The 26,137-nt window shown below is 41.4% G+C and overlaps 1 protein-coding gene and 1 non-coding gene across 5 annotated transcripts in view; both read left to right on the forward strand.

The window, feature by feature from the left end:
• The first annotated feature begins 486 nt into the window (after window positions 1-486).
• trnar-ucu (transfer RNA arginine (anticodon UCU)) lies at window positions 487-560 on the forward strand. The gene has a single exon. It is a non-coding gene; the product is annotated as a tRNA-Arg (tRNA).
• A 3,072-nt stretch (window positions 561-3,632) lies between these two features.
• Window positions 3,633-26,137, forward strand: part of cadm3 (cell adhesion molecule 3) — an 89,218-nt gene continuing 66,713 nt past the window's right edge. For all 4 annotated transcript variants that reach the window (XM_077615182.1, XM_077615184.1, XM_077615183.1 and 1 more), the window contains exons 1-2: window positions 3,633-3,869; window positions 5,923-6,105. In XM_077615182.1, coding sequence (XP_077471308.1) covers window positions 6,027-6,105 — 79 coding nt within the window. In that variant the 5' untranslated portion in view covers window positions 3,633-3,869; window positions 5,923-6,026. The remainder of the gene's footprint in view (window positions 3,870-5,922; window positions 6,106-26,137) is intronic.

A 26,137-nucleotide genomic window follows, 5' to 3' on the forward strand; every position in this document is an offset into this window, starting at 1 on the left:
GATGTACAATCTTGAGTTTTGGCTCGGTACTGCTTTGGTGTTTGTGCATCTAATCTTGCCCTCTAGGCACATGAAACACCGTGCTAAACAAGATTTAAAATTAGATGTTTTTTTTTCAGATACAATGTACTTCCCCTGCAATGTAGTGCTGATAAAGTTATGTTTCTCAATTTCAGAGAGGGTAGAGGTGGGTGGTGTATTTTTTTCAACAATTTATGTATAACAACTATTTTTCACTGTTAATTTCATACTTCCGGGCTATATTCTTGCATGATATCAATTTATTTTTAGTTCAACTTAAACATTTTTCCTTGAAAACCTTAATTTTATTGTAGTCCCCGAATATCTCTCTTTAGCACCCCCTGTCGTCCAACGATGGTAGTGTCCCACTCTGGGCTGCGGTCCTGATGCTGCGTCCTCAGCATCAGAAGGGGGATGGGTTGGGTGAAGTATGAATACGTCCTCTACCCCTTATGCACTGCCTGAGTCTCTGTGGCGCAATGGAATAGCGCGCTGGACTTCTAATCCAGAGGCTCCGGGTTCGAGTCCCGGCAGAGATGATAGTGATAGAGCATTTTTGGAAATGTGACCTGAAAAAATAGCAAGACCGTCACAGTTGTTCCATTTATAGCTTTCAGGGAGGGGCTAAATCAGTGGATGAGAACCCTTTGTGTGAGACTTGGACTCTTTTCTTTCCCAGTTTTGCGACAAATAATGATTTGTTCGAGCAAAGGTTACTCTTGCTTTAATATGCAAATTTGTATTTTATGTGGTTCTCACAGTGAAGTCTTTGTGTTTGCTCATGTGGGTGTCCACCATCATGGACGCGCAAAAAAAGGCACAGTGTGTCTCCCCCACCATCTTTTGAATATAAAGCATACCTTGTAAAATTGCCATCTCAGTTTTAGTTGCAGGGTTAGTTGTTTTTTTAATATACATTGAGTGTTTTTTATTTAAAAAAAACCAATATCTTGTATCCGAAAACAGACACAACCCTTAATGATTTTTGTTCCAAATGTGTTCCTTTCTCCACATTTAGTTGAAAATGATTGTGTAAAATATTTCAATTGCATGCTTTTGCCCGACCTTTGTGAGGATAGGTGTTCCGGAAAATGAATGAATGTATAACTTTTACTTTATGCATGTATACATTTTTCCAGTTTGTGTCATGTCACAAAATTAGCCTATTTAAAAATGTTATTTAAGAGAGGGTTGCAATTATTATTCCTCTGAGAATCATTGTTGACCCTTGCCCTTTTAACATCTGAAATATTTGCTTGAATGCCACTTGTTATTTGAAATATTCCTTTTCCTGAGCAGCAATGTGCTTATAGAACCTCAGACATACTCCCAATTCCTCACACAAAACCCCACCTCTCCTTGTTGTGTCTACTATTTTTTGTTTGGTGCTCTGAGGCTGTCGTCATCCATGTTTAACCCAGTCATGTTGCACACGCACACACACCCACACACACACAGAACACACAAACACCCATGCAAGCACACACGTACCTAATCCACCACTAAACCTAATCCTTAATCCTCTCTGGCAAATTGAACCCCCACTACCCTACCACGTCGCACTGCCTCCCTCCTCATTCCCAAATGGGACGGACAACATGCAAATTCAGCATTAAAGTGCATGCAAATGCTAGGGAAGTGTCACACAATTTTTTCTAGGGAAGAATATTGGTTTCTTCTTTTTAAAATTGTATTTTACATTCATTCCACAATGTTGGTGCTATTGTTGTTTCAAGTAATATATGCATGTCAGTTTACGAACCACTACTGGAATGGATAGCCACAATTGTAGTAACTTGTCAAGTTTTTAACACCGATTATCCTTGTCACGGTTGCTGGAGCCTATCCCATCTGACTTCACGCGATTGGTGGACAACTTCCTAAATTGGTTGCCACTTAGTCATAGAGACATACAACAATTTGCACTCAAAACCAGACTACCACTTAGTGAGAAGTGAACTCACACAGCGCATGCTGACATCAGGCGAAAGAATCACTGCAGTGATAGTAGTAACTATTCAATGATTATTCATTCATTCATTTTCTGAACCGCTTATCCTCACAAGGGTGGTGGGGGTGCTGGAGCCTATCCCAGCCAACAATGGGCACCAGATGGGAAACACGCTGAATCGGATCAATTAAAGATTTTTCCCCGTCTCCTTTGACAAATGTTACACAAAATAAAAACAAATTTTAAGTACTTAAAAAAATCTCATTATTGTTTTTTTTAAACATCATTAAAACAATGAAACACCCTGCGACCCTAATAAGGATAAAGCAGTTCAGAAAATGAGATGAGAGAGAGACAATGAAACACAGGCGGCCCAGCGGATGAGTGGTTAGCATGTCAGCGTCGCAGTGGGGGACCTGGTTTCAAATCCAGGCCGGTCCACCTGTGTGGAGTTTGCACGTTCTACCCGGGCCTGCGTGGGTTTTCTCCAGGTAGTCTGGTTTCCTCCTACATTCCAAAGACATGCATGGTAGGCTGATTGGACACTCTAAATTCCCCTAGGTATGAGTGTGAATGGTTGTTTGTCTCCTTATGCCCTGCGATTGGCTGGCCACCAATTCAGGTTGTTCCCCGGCTCTGGCCCGAAGTCAGCTGGGATAGGCTCAGGCTACCCCCCCCCCCCCCCCACGCGACCCTAGTGAGGATAAAGCGATTCAGAAAATGAGATGAGATGAGGTTTGAAGATTCTCCTAAAAGCTCCTCATAATATATGCCAAGATTTTTGGCCCACTACACCCCCCCCCCCACGCGACCCTAGTGAGGATAAAGCGATTCAGAAAATGAGATGAGATGACGTTTGAAGATTCTCCTAAAAGCTCCTCATAATATTTGCCAAGATTTTTGGCCCACTACACCTCACCGAACTGGTTTAATAATTTTTAGGCCGCTTTGCTTGCACATGCCATTTCAGAACCGTCCACCAAGCACTTTATGGCTGCCACTCAAATACATTGGCTTTCCTATACTCAAGTCACTTTCTGCCTCGATTTGTAGTAGGATTTTGGTCATTGTCCAGTTCCAAGACCAATTTGCCCTTTAGAATTTGCTTCAGTATATGCACATCATGATTTTTTCCTCCTGATGCTATCTATTTAGTGAAGTACGCCAGTTCTTTTTGAAGCTAAGCAATGGCTAAATCCCTGTTCAGACATCTAGAAATGTCCCTCAAAGATTAACCAGACTTGTGTAAATCCACCTCTTTTGTCTCACACAAAGGAATGTTTCAAGCATCCCTTCAAATTCAACTGTGTTTATAATCAACTCAAATGTTTTTTTCACGTGCTTTACTACTGCCTTTTTGATATAGTGCTTTTTTTCTGCTGCATAAATGGTTGCTGACTGTTCCCGCTGCTTTTTGTCCACCTCCATTCTACTCCACAATAGTGATGATGACGTTTTCATTCTTACATACACACACGGACACACAAGCATCCTTCCTTTTCTTCCCCTGGCTCGGGCCCCTGCCTGCTCTGTTCTGCCGTTGTGGGCCAAATGCTATTAAAATCCCCTCCCTCACTTCATCCCTCTCTATTCTCCCTCCCTCCCTGCCTTTCTCATGCTCTCTCTCCTTCCCCTTGCTCGTCCCTCCCTCCCTCTCTCTTCATCCAACCCAGACTGTGTTTTGCTGCAGTGAGCGGCAGCCGTGTGCAGAGAAGCGCGTAAAAAGGGTTGAGAAATAACAAAAACAACAACAACACCTAAAAAAAGAAGGTCAAAAAGAAGACAGGAGTGGAGTAGGAGAAGAAGACCCAAAAAGGAGAGGAAGCGCATCCATCACGCCGGAACGAAAAAGCGAAGAGAGGACCTAAGTGGAGACACCGGGAGGCAGAACATAACGGTGAGTGAGTGTTCTGAGTGGAAACATCCAGTAGTGTTTTTCTTTTTCTTTTTTTTGGGTGATAACAGAAACACCTGTCACGCGTCTGCAGGAATGTATGTGACGCGTGCGCGTGCACACCGTGCACGTTCCCCTTACTGCTGCGTGCGCGCCGCTAATCTGTTATGCGGGATCATCAGCATCATTATTATCCCCTTGTTTTGCTTAGTGTCTTTTCTTTTTGTTTTAATTGTGAAAAGGTTGTTGTTGTAGACTGCAAAAAAAGTGATTTCATTAGCATACGTTAATATTCTCGGCCATTATTGTTATCACATGATAAATAAAGTGTGTGGCAATAATGGAAACCTCTTCAATCCCCACCTCTCCAGCCCGCACCCCCTCCTCTTCTCTTTCCCCGCCCTAACCTTCCGCCCGTCCCGCAGGCGACGCTTCGGCGCTCGCTGGCTGCGCGACGACAATGAGCGTGCATGTGAACGCAGCATCTATTTCCAGACGTGCGCGTGTATAGCGTGTTATTGCGCGTGCGGCGCAGTTGCATCCGAGCGCTGCTTTGTTAATACTCATTAAAAGCGGAGTAAGTCTGCCTCACTTCACACTTCTAGTTAACACTGATGCTCTCCTTTTCACTGCTTTCTTACACACAAGCAGGGCGAGTCATTGATGCTTTTACATGGCTTGTCTGTTTCCACTGCTTCCACTGCTGATTCGTTTCTATTCGTTACTCTGCCCAGTAAACAAGTGATGGTTTCACACAGCAAGGTTCCGCTGCTATTGACCCCCTTCTACTGCATGCTTCTCTATTGATGTTCCCCCATCACTCAATAGATACTTTTCCACTGGATGCCTCCCAACTGGCGCTTTTGTACCGCATGGCTCATGACAAACTGAGACTGGTTGGCGACCAATCACAATCGCACCGTAATTCAACTCTAAAGCCAAGAATGCCAATAACAACACCCCCTTTATCACATCTATATAACTGAATTAGCATGGAAGAATTATTTTGAATTACAGTTGAAACATCAACAATTACCTTTCCCAGATTCAGCGTTTTGGGTTCATGATTTGGCCTTTCCTGTATAAATGCATTCAGTTGCACTGAAACATGCACATTCCTTGCCAGCCTTTCTGAGATCCAATTGTTTGGACCTCTATCATAGTCAATGGCAGCTAATAGTTAAATATATGAAATTGTGCAATCACAGTGCAATCATCATTCCAATTATTTCCAAAACGGCTGAGAAAATCCTTTTCCAGCATTTGTGTTTTTGCAGCTTACATCCGACTCATTCAGTTATAATAATAATGATAATAATAATAATACAAATTTGATTATATTATTAAATTCAATTATATCAAAGAAATTCAGAAGTTTGGGATAAAGAGCCTTTGCCAATGTTGACCACCAAACTCTTTCTACCCGTGAAGCCCAATGGTACATTTCCTTCAAAGGCAATGATTTATAACAGTACCCGGTGTTCTGTCGCCCGTAACACTTTAAAGATATATCAAAATTCTCTAAATGGAGGACTCTCTTAGCTGTCAAAAGCATAAGTACTGTAAATGTGAAGGAGAAAATGACGTAAGTGCCATAGTACAAACTCACATCTGCAATTCACTCTTTTCCACAGCATAGCTCTACTAGTTCTAAGCCTTTTCCACAAGATGACTTTCACACCAAAGAAACAACTACCATAAACACTCATTCTTACGGTAGCGTACCACGTAGTGGTGCCTCACGCAGCAACAATAAATCTTAGTTGAATGTCTTATTCCAACCGCAGTACAGTTTTTGAAGCGCTAAATGAATTGCGCTTGTGGTCCACCAATGTTGTTTTGGTCTTATTCAACCTCCCGGCCCGGCACCCAAGCTCATGTCCTTCCACTCCCTCTCAACTCTGTCAATACACCCCCAAATCCCCTTCATTTTCTTCTCCCCCCTTCAGCATGTTATGACACAAGCCGATCGATGCATGCACAAGGTCGTTTATTCACAGCAGGAGATGGCGTAGACGAATAACAAACCAATAACAGCCCTGCCATCTTCTTGCAGGTAACCTCCGTCGGGACCCCTCCCCTTGCTTCCTCCTGTGAGCTTCCCCAATTACCTGTCTCCCAATTGGAAGCCAAACGAGCGGGATATCTGTGTGACCGAGCATGGCTCTCCGATCAGCTTCTTTTTGGATTGTGAGCGTCATGACGCTAGTCTCCACAGTTTCCAGCAACGTCATCTTTGGTGAGTACCCTTTGACATAACCAACCTGCCTCTACCCACCCTTGCTGTCCGCGAGAGGGGCCCTCAACCTCAGCATCCCGCTTTTTTTCTTTCGCTATGCCTCTTATCTGTTGAGGCTTTTTGCTGTTTTCCTGTAATATGACAAGGGGAGCATTGGAGTGGAACTAACCACATGGGACACTCCCAACACCAGCACCCTGGCCCCCGCAGTCTATCCCACCATGTATGAGGCATGTGTAATTCCATGGAAACACACACAAGGACCTTTGACCCATTTCTACCCTGTAGTCCATTTTAGTTTCATATAGCAGTGGTCCCCAACCTAACATCGCGGACCGGGAAAGGTCTTCATATTTTCTTGTGGACCGGCGTATGGGGAGGGCAACAATTAAAGAAAAAAGAGTGGGAGGGAAAGGTGCATGGACGACGTCCATGGCGACAAAAAAAAAAAACAAGTTCCAAGCATAATAGCAATTCTTTATTATTATTAAACAACTTTTATTCATTTTAAGTACGAGGGCAAGATTGAAAGCGTTAATATCTATTTCTCTGATGGACCGGTGGTTAGGGACTGCTATTGTATAGGACGCATATTTTAGGGGGGGTCATTATAAGCTTTGGAAAATGTACATATGTTTATCTCATCATACCATGGATAGTTTTTATAGTGTTAACCTAAAATTTGCAGATTGCTATGGTGTGTTCTAGCATCTGTTCTAGGATTTCACATTGGCCAAAATACCAAAGTAAATGGCTTGCTATTGGAGGTTGATCTGTTCAGAACCTGATCAACACTTATTTTACCATGTAGCTTTGTTCAATTTATTACGTTCACTTATAGGATGAGAATTTAAATATTGATCAAATCCCTTTTTGACAATCTTTTGTAAGGGAACATATTGCAGTTCTAAAATCTGGTGTGTCATCCTATACGGTCTGGTTTGTTTGGGGATTTGAATTGGTTTGTACAATGTTGAATAGAGTGTTTTTCTTCGGCAGTATTGTTCAGTGCTAGAGTGGTCATTTCCTGCCTCATGACCATGTCTAGTATCATTGAACACAATATTGCTTCTGATGCTGTGTCATCAGTAGTTGAATAAATTGACAATGTCCAAGTGCTTTGAGTCCCTTGAAGGTGGAAATATGCTTGAAAACCGAAAGGCCCTTTGAAGGGAAGGGATTTCAAATCCTACTCAGCAGTACTTCTTTATGCAATATTAATATTTTTGGCCAGGGGTATTTCTTTTTTATTAGGTCATTTTCTTTTAGTATTTTTCTTGAAGGGGTAATATTTTAGGTAAGAAGCTTTGTGATTGATACAGCTACTATTTCTAGGTTAACATCAAATCAGAGCATTGTTGACATAAATGAAATGGAAACTGCAAACATAGAAACAGAACTGTAATGGTTCCAGTGGAAAAAATGCTTACACTCTGGGTCAAATGTTTTGAGACACTTTCTTATTCTAGTGAATCGAGAAATGGTCTCAAAACATTTGACCGCAGGTGAATCCTTTGAAGGCATTTTCATTGTCACAGTCCAGTCTACTAGTACTAGAAGCAATTGGTTTTATGTGGATGAATAGTTGTTGCCGTTCATTGGTTATCAGAAACTTTGTGTTTAAAAATAAAACCTAAATTTTATGTACAACTAAAACAAACAAAAACCCTGCTATTTGGCACAGATCAAAGGAGGGCATTTTTAGTGAGCCTTTTATAGGCAAACCAGTAGCAGAAACTTGTACTTATGAGGCTGCAGGAGAATCCAGTGTCAACTCCTGTGTTTTTTCCAGTTGGAAATAAACAAACTGCTGGGTCAATTGTCGCCAAACCTGGTGGAGCGGTAGAGCATGCCAAGGAAGAAACCTGAGGGCGGCGATCTCATTTGATAGTCAACAAGTACTGGGTGAAGAGCCGTATGCGCTCTGTTGAGCCTAGAAAAAATATGGAATACACTCAGTGGAGCTGTATCAAACATCCCACCGTGCTCTCGTATGATTGACACCTCTTCGAGCAATGTGTTTATTATAGTGGTTGTTGCACACAGATCACAGTTTAGCCCCTTTCACATAGGAGTGTCAGGAAATTTGGAGCTATAACAGATATTTTTACATTTATTTACCTGCCAATTTCAGACAAAGGTAAGAATATCATGGATTAAGCACCACATGCCTAAACTAATCCGCTGTTCTCTTATGCCATGACTATTAAATCCATGACTATAGTATCTGGAAAGTCTAAAAATTGTACACGATGATGAGAGGTTTCAGTTACAACTTGAGTACAAAGGTAACGTCACTGTCAATTTGAGCAGTTTTCTCAAGTCTCTGTTTAGATTGAAACGTACCTCTGCAAAGTTTTTCCTGGTTTGGTTCGTAGTGGTTCCCCCTGTAAAAAATACTGATTTGTAATGCTAGAATGTAGGATCAATTATGTAAAGACTGCTTATTAAAGTCAGGAAAATTTGCCATTGTGGGGAGGCCCGGTGGTGCGAGTGGTTAACGCGTCGGCCTTACGGTTCTGGGGTCCTGGGTTCAAATCCAGGTCACGTCCACCTGTGTGGAGTTTGCATGTTCTCCCCGGCGTGGGTTTCCTCCGGGTACTATGGTTTCCTCCCACATTCCAAAAACATGCATGGTAGGCTGATTGGACACTCTAAATTGCCATTAGGTATGGGTGTGTGTGCATGGTTGTCTGTCTCCTTGTGCCCTGCTATCGGCTGGCCACCGATTCAGGGTGTCCCCCGCCTCTGGCCTGGAGTCAGCTGGGCTAGGCTCCAGCACCCCCCGTGACCCTAATGAGGATAAAGCGATTCAGAAAATGAGATGAGATGACTTTGAGGACATAATATTTACCCCCAAAATTACAGCCATAGATATGGAGTCAGCTATACCATGCACATAAACACTGAGCGTCTCACACACAGGTACATAGGATAATGGGAATTAGTGATGACACAAGGATAGAAAATCTGGGATATTTGCATTTGATTGGCAAAAATAGTACCAGAATTAATGAAATGTCTGCTCACACTAAAGGTGCCAGCTTTCTGGAAATACGGGGCTTCATTTACATTTTTTTCCTACTACAGATGGTAATAATGAAATTCTGTGTTTTTGCAATTTATTAAACCAGTGTTTCCTCTGGTATGCATTGATAAACTGTTGGTATTAACTGTCCCTTTAAATTCCAACACCAATTTCTCTAGCCTTTTTCTTTTGAAAGGAATTCTCCATGCAGAATTGTCACTGGAAATTTTTAGGATAAGCTTAATTTGAATGACAAACATGGTATTCATGTGCCACAGTCTCTGTTTTACCGCAGCAATTTAGTTTGTCTTGCTATGTCTGCGTGTGTGTGTGTGTGTCTAGTAATAGAAGATTGTTTGCACTGTAAACACTGTGGAGCAACAGGCGTGTCTTACAGTAGCGAGCACGATGTGACTTTGGAAGGATATCCACCCCGCGGCAAACTTCAAAGGAGCCAGAATGTTCTGTCTGGTTGCATAATACGGCTCCTGCTCGGTAATCGCTCCGGTTCCATGGCTGACTTCAGTGGGCGAGCTCAACTTGAGAGCCACACAGGTGGAACACGTCGCCTCATGCTTCTGTATTTTAATTGCAAGTGGATACTACACATTTGCATTTTCAGAACATCTCCCTGGGTGCGCACCCACACGCACACCCACAATTTTACTGTATACTCCACCACAATAGCTACTTATGGTAGCTCATGAAGGATAAATTATGTATGTGGTAGTAGTAACGTAGAAACGTTGAGCAAAGGTGCCTGTGCATTCTTCCTTACTTTGTTGGTAACGATCTTGGCTGGCATTCAAACGGACATCATGATTGATGAAAGGGTGCCCGCTAGGTGTTGCGGACCGCGGATTGGCGACCTACTCGGCTTTGGCTTTAGTGCTGTTTTACATGATCTTGCCTGCCAAGGTGAAGCATTATGTACAATTGGGGGTCTGATGGTGTTTGCATGAAAATGTCAATATCTGGAGGTTAGGAGGGAAAAGGGAACTAGGTTGGGATCTTCCACCTGAACCTTAAACCCAATTTGGTTCCTGACCCTTTCACATAGGGAGCTAGGCCAGTACCTTTGCATCCGAATACCCTTTGCGTATTTTCATATTTTCCCTGCCATCCCTCCACTTGTATTTTTGTTTCTTTGTATTTAAGATCCTTTTTGTCAGTAAATGTGCCATCTCACCAGAGACAGATGCTAATATTACTTACACTAGATCAAATGCGATGACATGCCTGCTGGGAAATGAGAGCATTCACCCCCATTCACACCACAGCCAGACATTAATCAGAGTTAAACTTACTTCTTTTTTTCATCACCTTAAGTACAGGAATTTGTCAGAGCACCGCACTAAATAGTTACAATGAATCGTCTGCCCTTGTCCTGCTCACCAGTGAGTTGGCAAGCGAGCTACTCAGTTTTTCTGAGTAGTTTTGTGCGAGAGGCACCTAGGAAACATGCCAACAATTCCACAAACAGGAGAAAGAAAGGGTAGAGCTCCCCATAACCCGAAAAACTCCATGCCCTCCTACCCATCACCACCACCTCTCGCCTCGGGGGTGCGAAAGTGAGGTCAAGGAAGGGTTAGATCCAGAAAATGACCTAATTATATCAGTAGCCTTTACTAGACAGCTTCAATATTTAGAACTCTGAGTCAACTAAGTGCAGGTTTAGGTCTATTGTCTAGGCAAAATTAGGTAACTTTTCTAATTATAATTCAGTGTTTCATTTAAAATTCAAAATAGCTCTCCTGGCCTATCCTAAATTGTTCATTTGGGAATTGCATACTAGTGCTGACGTTAGGGTTAAATAGTCATTGGGTTAAGGTTAAGATAAAGAAAAATGGCTGACATTTTTTTAGTTGGGGTTGTGAATACAGGTTGAGGGTAGATTCATGTTTCAGGGTTCAGAGTTTTAGTGTAAGATTTAAGATTTAAGATTGGGCCTCTAAGCAAAGTTAAGACAGTGTAAGGAAATACTAAAACCACCACGTAATGGGGAATGTTCCTTTTTTACACTTCTAAATCGGTGGAATCTCATTAGTTGAAACATAATTTGTTGCACTTTAGTGGGTTCTTAATAGCTTAAAGGCGTTAAAGTCTCATCCTGATAGAGATTCCCTTTTGGATCCATGGGAGGAATATGTCAATATGAAGCCACTCACTCGTTAAATTCACAGGTGACAAATAGGTGATGTTATTCCTGTTAGTGATTGTGCTGCTGAATTAGTTTAAGTTAGTCACACCGCCGCAAAGCAGTCATGAAGAGGAGGACGAAGAGGATGAGGGTCTGGTGGCTAGTGGGAGAACAACAGCGTCATAATGGAGTCTCCACACTGAAAGGACCCAGAGGCACAAAGATCTACTTAACATAAATTATTTAATCTTATGTATTTCTTGAGAGAAAGAACACTCAGCAAATCAATAGATGAACACATGAGACATCAGAAGACGTAACCAAACAACAAGCTATCCATTATCCATCTGCCTAGCATCCATCTATCGATCCATTCACCGACTTGTCTATCAGTCTCTCTGAAATCTCATCCATTCATTCCCTGGGAGCCATCATTCCATCCACCTGTACATTCATAATCCATCTTTTCAGACATCCGCCATCCATCCATCCATCCACCCACCTGTACATTCATTCATTCACCTTTCTATCTCTCAGCCCACCAATTCTTTCATTTACGCTTCCATTCTTTTATCCAGCTTCCATCTGTCTAGATCCTCCGTCCATCCAGCCAGCCGTCCTGTATTCATCCATCTATCAACTGACATTTTTAGGGAACATACATTCATTATTTTGAGCTTTCTAGTTAGTACTGTTACTTATATGATTACATTAATTTTAGTCATACTATTTCCTTGATAACTTCAGAATTTAATTTTGCATCTAGGCACTCCTGTTTTGGTCTTAGAAAACAGAAGCAAGACTTGGAAGTGAATCTACATCATCTAAACTGCAGTAAAAAAAACATTGTGGGGGGGGTTTCAATCAATCAGCCACCGCTCCTTTATTAATCGCCGCCGCGAAGAGGAGAAATAATTGCTTTTCTGCCAGATGCCAATGCGCTGCAAAGGAGTGGGAGGTCTTTAAATCTGAGGCAGAATTCAGAAAATAACCTATGCTGGACTTGGTGTATCCAAACGAAATAGTATCTCGGGCTCTCTTCTAAATGCCACTGTGGTTTCGGTGTGCAATTCCCCCACGAAGCCCGCGAGGCACACCTCAGCTTGTTAATGAGTCAGCGCTTATCATTCAGCCTTGTTAACAGGCGTGAGGCCTGGTTTTGAAGCTTCCGAGCCACCTACTATAGCTTTTGTTTGCTGCATCTAATACTCTGCCATTAGCCCCAGTGCAGTCATGAGGAGGATTCGTGGTAGACAAAGAGGAGGTGGGCATCTGGCGACTGAGAAAGAGGCTTTTCTGTCGTGCTGAACCAATACCTTGGCGACTAGAGCAATATTAATACCCTGATTCTGGTTGCGATACTTGCAATATCAGTATGCGGTACTTGATCTGGGATATCGATATTGGGAAATGCGATGCTTGCGATACCTGTAATAATATTGGCAACTTTAACCACTGATCTGACCACAGACAGACACATCCATAAAGATCGATGCAGCCAGAGAATACATGTATTTTAGTCCCACAAATGCTAACCAAGGTGGGCACTTACCAGTCAAAACAGATTCCAAAAGACGGCATCTCACACTGACAACTTTGTCCTTGACCACGATGGCAAGGTGATGTAATTGCAGAGAACTGCTCATAAATTGATAAAAGCAATATTTTATGAGTATGAGTATACATGTATTCACAAACTTATAAACTATGCATATCATAGACCTACTGGCGATAGATTTCTATAAAACAATAATATAACATGATAAAACTATACAATGTGATGAAGTAAATCAACCTCAAACATACATATTGTATGATTAGGAAAAAGTCAGTTTCTCACTCTTAGAATATGACCCATGAAAACAGCTCTAGGTTTAACCAACTTACTTTTAGCTTGAATGCAAATATTGGGGGTTGTGATCTAATGGTAACACTATTTCTATAGTGCTCTGGACTGGTCTGGTTTGAGTATAACTAATTTTTGCTTATCACTAGCTGTAATTTGCCCAGCATCTACTTTACAAATGGTCACTAGCTTATTTGGCTTTGTTTAATTATAGCTGCTATTCGGTTTTGGTTGAAATTAACTTTAGATTATTAGGGTTTGGAGTTCACTTTTGTGGTAGAAATATAAAGTATTTTTGGTTCTAATTATTATTGTAAGAAAAGGATCAAATCTTGTATATTGGAAATGACTCATTGAATATTTAGCATATATGCACTCACTTATGAAAAATATTTTCAGAGAGTAGACATTGCGATGACTAAAGTAAAAACATACGAACAGGAACAACCACACCGTGCTGTAGCAAAGGTTATGAAAGACTTCCTGGTGAGAAAGAAAAATGAAATACTGGATTATGCGCATGCACAGCTATTGGGGTACGGAAATTACGGACTATCGCATGGTCCTTCAGTCATTTGAACCGCACAAACTTGACCGCAAATGGATACATGATCAATATCGCATGGGGCCTGGAATGCACAGATTGCGGTATACGTGGTATTTGTGGTACCGGCTCAGCACTGCTTTTCTGTAACTGGTTGTTGCTTGAGATCAACCAGGAGTTGGTAAAGCACACAAATAACCTTTAATCTTTATTGTGAGCCTTAAACTGAAAACGGGAACATCCTGACATCTGTCTCTTTCACTCTTCACCCTTCAGTATATTAAGTTACCCATCTGTCCATATTGCTGACTCAGGGATCCATCCAACCATCCATGCAGCCATCCTACAATCCATTCTTCGATAAAACTGTCAATAACTACTCATCTGCTCATCCATCAGTCCATTTATCATTAACAATCCATCTAGCTCCCCATCTGTCTTTCCATTCACTATCCAGGTGGCTGGCTATGCCTACAGAACAATCACACCCTTGCTGCAGCACCTCAGTAATTGGGTCAGCACCGGAGAATCAGGGCACAGCCAGCCGACGGCGTGCCTAATCCTCGTGGCCTTCCAAGAGCCACTTTTCCCCTGGCACGGCTGCACATCCAGCTGTAGAATTGGGGGTGCAATTAGTGCCTACGGTCTGAGGAAGCTTGGGAGCTGACATAACGGCGAGTGCACAATCGCCCTTATAAGCGCTGATGTGCAATAGATGGGACTCGTGGAATTTGGTATGCTGTCAAGAAAAAGAACTGTAGTAGGATTCCACTCGGTCCATTGCGACTCGATGGGGCTAATTATTATCATTCCCTTTGAGCCCTTTTGACATTGCTGTCTTTCCCAGCTTGCTTGTGTGTAGGTTATCAAGATTGAATGCAGTACTGAAGTCGATTGGTGCATTTACCATCTTTTCATATAATATCAGAGATCCACGGGAAATTGTCATAGTGTTGTTGTCAAGCTTCACAGCCATGGCTTTTTGTGTGGCATGCAATTAGTCATTTTATCCTGGCATTAACCAAATTGACTTATCGATGGCATTCCATTCAAAATAGAATTTACAAAAGAGACCATTCACACACCACTCTATTTCAGCACATTGCGATATGCAGTGATGAAAAAATGTGCTTTCAACTCAAAGGAATATGGACTCTGCATCTTTAGTATTAAGTCATTTTACCTCTAATACTACTAGGTCAATGAGGAATTTGCTGGACAAGAACGCTATTGCAGCTTTTGCGCATTAAAATTATTTGTCCTGGAGAGCAACAATAGCCCATTTTACAAATGATGGCTAAGAAAAGTTTGCTATGTGTTCTGATGGGGAATTGACGTTGAACTATGGATTTGCCATCTTAAATGGTACTACCAGGTTGATGCAAGAGGTTTAGTGTTTTGCAATTAGCCACTTTCCTGCTAGCTTCTCAATAAATTGAGGCACAAGAGGATTTGTCTGAAATCTTGCCAAGTTAAATTTCTATTCTATTGGCAGATAATTGTGTTATATTCTCAATCCTGATTACTTTTGTTATTATTTTATTAATCCGGTAATTATAGTGTAATTCAACAACTCAATTGTTTGACAATTCATGAGTGTCGACTGTTTGCTGTTTGTAGATGGTTAGCGGGCAAATCAGCAGCTGTGAGTTTAGCTGTGTATACCTCAGGAAATGGCAATTTGTTATTTAACAATATTGATTCTTGTGCCTCTTAATGAGGTACAGAAGATGACATTCAACGTCTCACTTTCATTAATTGCGTCATCATTGTAGTTACTTTTTCTGAAAAGTGGCTGCGCACTCAACGGGCCTCTTAAGAAATGCATCACTCTGCAAGCATCTCTCAACTCTCACGAATCTGTCTGCTAACAACGCTCAAGGTCGGAGAAATTCTGCCATCTGCCTTCCACATTTCTGGCCACTCACACATGCCGGTGTGTTGTCCATCCGACAACATCCATGACTGTCTGCTCATCCATTCATTGCATCCGTGTATCTGTTCTTCAGTCTGTCCATCTGTCTGTCGCCATTCACATCCATTCAAGCATCCACTCATCTGCCTTTCCTACTCATTCTCCTACTCATTCTTCCAAGCTCTTGTCCATCATTACATCCGTCTTCAGACTGTCTTTTCTTCCACTTGTGTTTCTGTGTCTGTACATCCATCTTCCCATGCAATCATATATCTATCTATTCATACTATATCTGTCTGTCTGCCCCTCTCGCCGTCCATAGTATATCCCTTTAAGTCCCACTGGTACTTTACTGAATTCAATAGATCAGACTTCAGTAGGCTACAAGCCATACTTCTTGCGCATAACACAGTTTTAATCCTATTACGTTATTCGCTAAGAAGCCAGAGTCAGTAACCGGACGTGATGTAAGTGTGCAGCCCCCTCATCAGTTTAATTTCATTGCTGTGGCGGTGAGCATTTTAGTTGTATATGTTTTCCGAGAAATTCAATCATTTGCATTGGAAAATGGTTTATATGTGTTATGTGCGGAACAGTAATAAAGATCTCTAGTATAGGATGTGGCACCAACACGAATTATGCCTTTATTTTTCTCCGTCCCTCCGTTTCGGCAGAGTAGTGAACAAGCCGGTTTCTTTTGTTTGGATCAAAACATTGAAATGAAATCTACTATGTGACAAATGATGTGTTCCTCAGGAAAATTGTTAATAATGACATGGCAACTAAAACAGCAAGGCATTAGTATTGTTGTACTCGGTTAAGTTCACCAATATAAAATCCTGTTTTTTAAATTTTCAAATGGCGTAAATATAAGATATTTATCATTCAGTACATGCCCAAGATATGATAGTAATGGAGCCCAAAATGCTTCTCTCTGTGGTCCTCTCAATTTCTCTTTCTCTCACTAACATGAACTGCTGATTCTTCCTCCGATCTTTTGGTTCAACTGCACATACTGTATATACTACATCGGTTCACTCATCGAGCCATTCATTCATCCATCCAGACCCTTGTAAGCTTGTCTTGAAATCTTAGATGCTGCCCAATAAACAAACAACACTAAAAGTAGTCTTGGGAAGAATTAATTCACCTTGTTTCCACTGACAAGAGTCCCACTTCGGTTTAGATCACTTTACTCACCAGACCTAACCCATGCCTCTTGTTATCTGCCGCAAATTTTCCAATTGACAATTTTAATTGATTGCCACCTTCTCCTCGATGCATTCCCGGTCAGAGTGACCTAAAATTTAGAGACACCCATGTCTTTGTCGCATGGTGAGATGCATGTGCTATGCAATTTGCTATCGATCTCATCAGAGTGCCAAGGGTCTGGGGGCGAACGAATGAGAGGGTTGAGGTTGCCTTTGTTGATGATGCCATCACTTCACCTGCTGCCTTGGGAGAGGCTCCGTCGCTAAGTGTCTCTTTATAGGCAGATAAAACCATTGTAATTCATCTGAGTGCTTCTTTGCTGGACGTAAATGCACTCACATGAAATTTACAGTTCATCCTTTTTAGGTGAGATACAATCCCACGTGGCTTATTAGGTCAAATTCTGGTGTGCATGTTTTTTTCTTTCTTGTCGCTGGAATTCTAATTGCAGTTGGTGGGTTCATGACTAGTTTTTCTGCAATTTGAAATATGATCACAGGAAACGGAGGATTGGCATTGTAATCTTGCAAATGAAACGAACAATAAAAATACTGTCTTATTACATAAGCTTTTAGGACAAATATTGTGTGAGCTTGTTATATAAGTATTCTGGTGAAAGGAGTTGGCTTTATATGTGAGGGCCCTCATTTAAGTATTAAACCGAAAGTTGCAGGCTATCTTCCTGACCCTACAACTGTCTAGGTCAGCTCCCCTTTAAGGCCCAGCTGAGGTTTTAGAAGATTATAAAATTAAAGTCATCTTTGTGTGAATTTCAAAAGGTTTAAAATGATTCTTCTTTGTTTTTTTTAATGTCAAAAGTTGTTAAAGATGCACTTAATTCATAGAACGAATATATTTTAGATATTGACATAACAATCGCAGGCCAGGGGCCAAAACAACCGGGCGGCTCAGCCTTTGAGAAACTAAGAAAAACTTTTGACATTCACCCTCTCTGGACTTCTCTGAAAAGCCACACACACTCAAAAACCCTGCTGACAATTTGTGTGTGTATGTGTGTGTGTGTGTTTGCTTTTCAAGCTTTTTTAATAGTGCAGTTATCCTTGTCAAATGGAGCAAAGTGGACCACAACCAAATGGCGCTGTGTGTTTCTGAGTCGTGTGTGTGTGTGTGCGCGTGTTTCATTTTGTTGTGTAACATCTGATGCGGGGGCCAAGTAAAGCAGCTTAGAGGCAGGAGCATATTCTTTTCTAAGTACTCAATCTCATTCATTTGAATTAGCCCCACATTTAGCTCATGTCCACATGGATGGACACCCTAGCGGACCAGTAAGCAGGTGACACGGGGGCAATAGAGGGTTTGCACTGATTGTTTATGTTTTGCTTTTGTACATAGGTTAATGAAAGTCATATTTGATGCGACATTTAGCGAACTACTTGCAATCGTCGTACTGATAATTCAAAATTTAGTTCATAAGAAAAAAAAGAGACTTCAAATCAATCAAAATTAAAACATGCCCGATAGATTTGTTAACAGAATTTTTTTCAGATGCATGCGATATATACTTGTTGATGAGTCCAAACTCCACCAAAACATACGTTGCACAAAGCTTGTTAGAGTAAAAGTTGTTTACAAAAACACGTTATTTTAATTGAGGATGGTCATTTTCGTTGATGTTAACTGAAGTGGCCACGATCAGATGCAGTCAATAACTCTTTCATAATTTGGTTTTTGCAGTCACCAAAGTCCATGTATATAAGGCCATGTCTACACATTCATAAATATGGTCATGATAGGTGTTTAAAACCACCACTACTTCCCCTATCATTATGCTTGACTGCATTCTTTTCAATATTTAGAAAATGTGTTCTTAAGGTTACTTGAAAGCAAATTTTATCTCACAGTGGAGATATAATGTAGGTTATCTGAGTATGCTAAATCTTGTAAGCATGTCTAATAATGCTGATGTCAGTTTAGTCGAAGAAAATATGTCTATTTTCGCAAAAACTTGTGTGATGTTTTCTGCGTTTACTTCTGATTTACTGGAGACTTGAAGGTTTAAAGAAGACCAACAAGTGTTGGATTTTTACAATAGGCCATGCGTCAATTTTGTACGCGACGTTATATCACAATTCAGATTAAAACTGGCTTTGGTGTTTAAAAAAAGTGTACATTAAGTCTGTTGAAGATTTATTGTTCCACACTCCTTTTAAAGGTTTTCCTTCTTCCCGAGATGTTGCTTTTGTTTGGATTGGTTTTCCTATTCTCCCTGGCTCACCGACATTGTTTTTCCCTCCTCACTGCTTTGTGCGCCCCATCATTAGCACTCGCTAGCTTTTCTTCTTCCTCCGTCATCTCGCCCCTACCGCATGGATTCCTCTTGTTCCCGCGCATGCCTCCATTACCGCCCGTGTCTTCTTCCTAATCAGCTTAGCCACCGTGTGTCCAAGCTGCCGTGTCTGCCTTCCTCCTCCCTTTTGTTTTGCTGTTCATTCAGTCGGCGGATTAGAGACGCCTGTTTGCCGCCTTTTGTCTTCGTCGCAAGGAGATGGTCGAGACGGACGGAAAAGACAGAGCAGTCAAGACCGTTTGAATAATATTGTCTTTATGTATGAATTCATATTTCAAATTAATTTTACAAAAGGGCCTATTCTGGGTTTTGTGAAAACTCTAAATTGTCTGGGATTTGTAATTTCCTTTCCTTTACATTAAATTATCTTCAATAATGACAAAAAAAGCTCTCTCTTAAAATTCTTAACGGTCTGTCACAAATATGTTTGGCTTAAAATGGTTAAAATTTAAAATGGAATCTTCCAGCACGAGCCGAGACCCTTCTGAGGATGAGCGATCCAGAAAATAAATGAATGTTCTTGAATGCCTACTTGTTGAAGAATTATCCTTAGAATTTACCAAATCACCTGCGACCAATCCATTAGGATACGGTGAACTCTAAAACAGAGAAAAGTTGCAAAAATTGACAGATTTTTTTTAATTAGTTGGAATGTCGTCATTGTCTTAATGTTTTAATGTGTTCAGGTTTTTTAGAAAAATATAAATGAAAACAGCGTATTATTACCCTATTAATCGGTCGGGGCTTAATGATGATGATGTTGATGATGAATTCCAATCACACTCACTAGAGTTCACCCTGAGAGGCAAGTGTGTTTGTGGCGTGCACAATTTCACCTGAATGGATGCCCGGTCAGTGGGTGACTGACAATCGATCATATTTTTAACGATTAAGCACCAAATACACCCCCGCCCCTTTCCTGAGCCGCAGCTGTCACCAGCAAAAATGAGTCATCCCTCCTTAAAAAGAAAAAGAAACTCTCAAGGTTAACTGAGTAAAGTGTTTTTTGTCTTTGCCCGACAGACACGCTTGTTTACGTTCTCGAGGAACACCATTACTCAATTGGTGTATTATAGCTTTTATGCCAATTGATGGCAATGGCTATTGGAGCTGCTGACAAAAACGACAAAATGACGAGCGGAAAACGGTGGCCGATAATGAGCTGAGGCGGAAAAACTGAAAGCAACATCTTCTATTGTTGTTATGATATTCAGCAAAATGGCACCATTATTTCATGTTAAAGGCTGAGGCTAAGAAGACAGGCAAATGGGATTAAACGTGTCAAGTGAGGTTTTGTGTTGACTCTTTTTACTGACAGCGCGAAATCTATGTAAATAAAAAATGGTTAAAAAAACAGCAGTTTTCAGGAACAGAAGCAGGCAATCTTTATTGAGTAGATATTATAAAAATGTGATTGACAGGTTATGTGTGTCGTATATAAAAACACTATATTATTACAACAGCAAACAAGTCACAACAATTGCAAAGTAGAACTGTGAGTTTTATAGTACTGTCAGAACAGATATGTGCAAAAATTGGTGTGTTGGAATGAGTCCACTGTTTTAAATGCTTCTTCATTTGAAGTTGATCTTGTAAAATGTATGCCAATTCTCATCGGTATTTATCTGTCATAGGTATTGGTATTCTTTCTATTTGTGGTATGTATTCATCAGCCAACTGAGCGTTTCGTCTGCAGTACACAGATCGTCCGCCCTATCAGTATGGTGTTATATGGGGCAAGATGTTATCACATGGTCTGTAGTCTGCTCCTCTGAGACCATGTCAAAACGTCTTGCTCCATTCGCTAAAAAAAAAAGCTTTTGGACTGCCTGCTCGCTTCAGAGGTCAATATCGCTTTTTTCAGAGGCTAGGAGCTCGAAAAGGAGAGGAGACCAAGAGATTTCCTAGTTCTTGCAGTGTACAAGTCCTCAAGAGTGGGAAGAAGCCAATGATGCATTTTTTAATTAATTAATTAATTAATTAATTCATGGATTCATTCACTCACTCATTCATTCAGTCACTCATCCACTCACTCACTCACTCACTCACTCACTCACTCACTCACTCACTCACTCACTCACTCACTCACTCACTCTCACTCACTCACTCACTCACTCACTCACTCACTCACTCACTCACTCACTCACTCACACTCACTCACTCATTTACTCACTCACTCACTCACACACTTACTCACTCACTCACTCACTCACCTATTCATCCATCCATCCTTCCATCCTTCCATCCTTCCATCCTTCCATCCATCCATCCATCCAACCACCCACCCACCCATCCGTCCATCCATCCATCCATCCATCCATCCATCCATCCATCCATCCATCCATCCATCATCCATCATCCATCATCCATCATCCATCATCCATCATCCATCCATCCATCCATCCATCCATCCATCCATCATCCATCCATCCATCCATCCATCCATCCATCCATCCATCCATCCATCCATCCATCCATCCATCCATCCATCCATCCATCCATCTTCCATACTGCGCATCCTTGAAAGGGTTTCAGGGGCAGCTGAAGCCTAACCCAGCTGATTTCGGGCGAAAAGCAGACTACACCCTAGACTGGTCGGCCGTAGGGCAAACAGAGAGACAAACAACCATTCACACTCACAGTCATACTGCCACCAATGGGAATTGAGCCCATACCTGCCCGCATCGTAGTCAGGCGAGTGAACCTCTACACACTGAGGCGGGTGCATTTTTCTCAGCAATCCTAATTGTCTGTTCAGGACAGACTTTGTCATAGGGGCCTCAAACAGGACCATCATGGTGAGTGTAGGACTGATTTAATGACTGTGCAGAAGTGCTTCAATAACCCATGTGGCGGCGCGAACATTTTTAGCTCTAATTCGTGTTGGTCGCCTCACACTGACGGTGACACACCCCTCTGTTGAGAAGCAGACTTATTACCATCATTGATGATGCAGACGACTGTGGTGTCGTAACAAACATCAGTAATTTGACAGTGTGGTGCGTTGAGGTGCAGTATGTATATAGAGAGAAGATGAGTAAAGAATGAAAATATCTTGGGGGGCACCCTTGCTGATGGTGAGTGCGCATGACATTGTTTCCTTAGTTAACCCACAGTGGTCTGTGTGTCAGAAAGTCATATTTCCACTAGCAGATGGCTAGAGAAACGCTGAGCTGGTAGAATTTGAATAAAAGGAGCTCGGGGATGGTAGCTTTGAATGCAGAGCTGAAGTCTGCGAAGATGATTTTTATGTGGGTTCCTGTGGTGTTGAGGTTTTTAAACGATAAAATGCATCCCCATGGTCAGTAGGCAAATTCCAAAGGGAACAGCAGGTGTTCTGTGATGCTGAACACCAAAGTGGAAAAATGCAATAAATTAAGACTTACTGAAGGGGTCAAATCCATTTTTTACGACGGTACAGTATAGTCACTGCTTGTGCCCCTTTAAAAAAAGGCATAATTGTACTGTACACTAATTTATCCTATACTCAATTTATTGAACACTAAATTGTCCCTGGTCTTTTTACCAAATCAGCTACGTCTTGTTTTTTTTCCTCTACTAGCTTTTTGTCGGTCATCAAAACCAGTGTTCTGTTCGGTAAAGTTGCAGCCAGCAGGAATCGCTCTGGTGCTTTGTAATCTTAGATGCTCACGAGCCGCCCAGCAATTAAACACCCCACCATATTATTCAAATGCCCTTTGCATTAATACAGTACCTGGCATTTAGTGTCGGCCATCATTTACGCCAGCGTTATAATTGGTTCAAGCTTTTCCACATGCCCTGTGTAAAGAAAAGGCGGTGGGTGGGGAAGTCTTGGTGGGTAGGGGGCTGTTGCATTATGGTAGGCGGGTGGGTCATTAGAGGCGATAGCGATGTACTTTTCAAGTGGAAAAGGTCATCTTTTATGAGGCCTTTTTGAAAGGCAGCTAGAATGATGACGCGTGGCTTCCTGCGTGAAAAGGTGCCAGTGATGTGAGTTGGTATGGTAAGGCAGGCGGGGTGGGGTATGTGCGTGTGTATGTGTGTGGGGGGGTTCAAGGCAAACCTTTAGGTTTAATGTCTCCAATCTCTTTTAGTATGGAATGTATTATCAGCACATTTACTATACCCATTCTTTCTATTTATGCCAGTCCTTGATGGTTTTCCCATCTCATTTTCTATACTGCTTTATCCTCACTAGGGTCACGGCGGGTACTGGGGCCTATCCCAGCTGACTTTGGGCGAGAGGTGGGGGACAACCTTAATTGGTGGCCAGCCAATCGCAGGCCACAAGGAAACAGACAACCATTCAGTCTCACACTCATACCTAGGGGCAATTTAGAGTGTCCAATCAGCCTACCATGCATGTGTTTGGAATGTGGGAGGAAACCGGAATACCTGGAGAAAACCCACGCAGACCTAGGCAAAACATGCAAACTCAACAAAGGTTGACCGACCTGGATTTCAAACCAGGTCCCCCACTGTGAGGCCGACGCGCTGACCACTCGCCCCACCGGGCCGCCCTCCTTGCTTGTTACCTACAGTACAGCAGAAGTTCAATTAGATTTGATTGTGGAGAAACCTGCATGGAATGCCCTCTAGTGGCCTGGTGGACAAAAAAAGCAATTGGGAAAGGAAATGAAAGCGTTGGTGTGCATTCAATCCTCCATCCTGTCTTCTCTCCCGTCCCAGGTAATTTAAACTGGAAAACATGCTGAACACTTGTTGTCATTATGCGCAAGCTCGTATGTGACAGTGGCCATAAATCACTGCTTCCAAATGGTAGCGATTAAAGTAAAAGTAAACACCTGTCACAGATCTCTTCAGTTACAAGTGAGCGTCATCATGTGGATGGAAGCAATGTTTACTGCCACTCTTGAGCCATGATCACAGTCATTTAGCTTTTATATTTTAATTACGGTTCACCTGTTGTGTATGATTAGCCAGCAGGTTTTATGTAGGCGAAAGCCCTAAATGATGACAACTGAAACCCTAATTAACCATTTACAGCAATGGTGACAACATTTGGTACCTGACCAGTTTGGGACAAGACTCAAAAACACTACCTTTTGCACATTTTTTCTTCCAAAAAGTTTGTTTATTGTTTCCAATTTTCTCTATTTCTTACTCTGCTTCTTATTTCCCTGTTTCTGGTTATCTGTTTATTACTCCTCCCCCCTTTTTGACACTTTTCCTGTTTAATAGCTTTCTTCCCTGCCTTTTTTAATACATTTATTTTGTCTATTTCTTACCCTTTTCTGTACTCACGTTATATGCAGTTCCTTTTGCTGTTTCTGAATTTCTCTCTTCTTACCCACCCTTTGACCTTTTGTCCTATTTTCTTTTCCATCGTTTGACACCTTTATCTTGACCTTTTCAATTCCCATGTTTCCTTTTCCCCCCAATTTCACACACCCTCTAAGATTAGTTTCTTATTTCCTACTTTTGTGTGGTCGCTGACTGACGACCAATTTATAGGTGTATTTTGCCTTTCTCCCAAAGCCCGCTAAGATAGGCTTTGGCACCCTGCGAACCTGACAAGGATAAGTGGATGAATGAATGAATATTTCCTGTTGTTCCTACTGCAACCGAGGAGGTGATCTGGTGATCTAAAGGTGAACGGTTGTTTATAAATGGATTAAAAGAACTGAATTAAAACTGAATATTCAGTTTTTTATAGATCTAAAACAATGTTTATTTTAGCTTTTGTATATATATATATATTTTTAGATTTTACAAAATGATTTTTGAACTAAAAACAGAAAAAATGATTAAAAAATTACAATTATTGATTTAAAAGGGGTACAATCAGGAAATTTAATATATATCTACACTCCTCATTTTAATTTGATCCTAAAACAGAAAGTCGGCACTCATGATTTACTTTCCTGGGCCACACAAAATGATGCGGCGGGCCAATATTGGCCCCCGGGCCGCCACTTTGACACATGTGCTGCAGATTGAAGGCTGCTGTAAACTGTCTCCATTTATGCCATTTGTTCCTACCTTTTTCCTGCCGCTTCCTATCTTTGTTCTTTTGCCTCTACTTGAGAGGCAAAGATTCTTTGTCTCTCAAGGATTCAAGTACAAACAGGCATTTTCTGCCATTTTTTCTTCAGTTTCTTACTCCTCTTGCCAACCTTTTTTTCCCTGCCCATTTTGTATTTGTTTTTTTCTCCAGTTTATCTTCCATTCTCTTGTTTTGTTGCACAGCCCAGCGAGTACTTGAGTGCCATTAAGGCCTTTTTTTCTATCCAAGAAAAGCACTGAATGCCAAAGGCTGCTACAGCCGTGCCATTGTTTTTTCCTTGATTGTCTTTTTTTCTCATCGTGTGATGTGTTATAAAGTGCTTCGCTCCAGCAGTTGTGGCCTCATGACAATAGGATCGCAATAGCATCACATTCTCCAATTTATATCCATTCAGTATGCTTCTGTTTGAAATCTGCATATTGTGCGGCACGACGCTTTATCAAAGATTCAAAATCATCATCAATGTTTTATCCACACATGGTCAGCCTACTAAATTATCTTTGATAATCATAAAAACATATGAGCTTTATCATGAACTAGATTAGCTTCATTGTTCATTAAAACCTATATGTTCGGTTCATTAAAGATTAAAGGATTTTGATGTCTAAGAGAACACACAATTGACTATCAGCTGTTGTCAAAGCACAGCTGTTTTTAGTCCATTCTGACTGACTTTTGCAAGACCCACACAATATAATAATAATCCATTGGATGTTCATAATACTTTTCAAGATGCTCAGACACTTACCCTTGAATTATTCTTTCACTCCACACTAGATGGTGGTATTCTACGATTGTAGCCAGAGCTGCCCTGGGGCAGTGTAACACAAGTGAGGCAGCCAATTTACACCATCGGCCCTTCTGACCACAATCTCACACTGCTTTCCCACAGTGAAGTAGGGTGAAGTATCTTGCCTAAGGGTACAACCACAATGGGCACAACTGGAAGCTGGATTCGAACCCTTGATCCTTCAATCAAAGGAAAACCACTGTCGCCTCCTATCTTGTCAGTAGATCACATTTTTTGAA

Source organism: Stigmatopora argus, chromosome 12 (genome assembly GCF_051989625.1).
Source record: "Stigmatopora argus isolate UIUO_Sarg chromosome 12, RoL_Sarg_1.0, whole genome shotgun sequence".
NCBI lineage: Eukaryota > Metazoa > Chordata > Actinopteri > Syngnathiformes > Syngnathidae > Stigmatopora > Stigmatopora argus.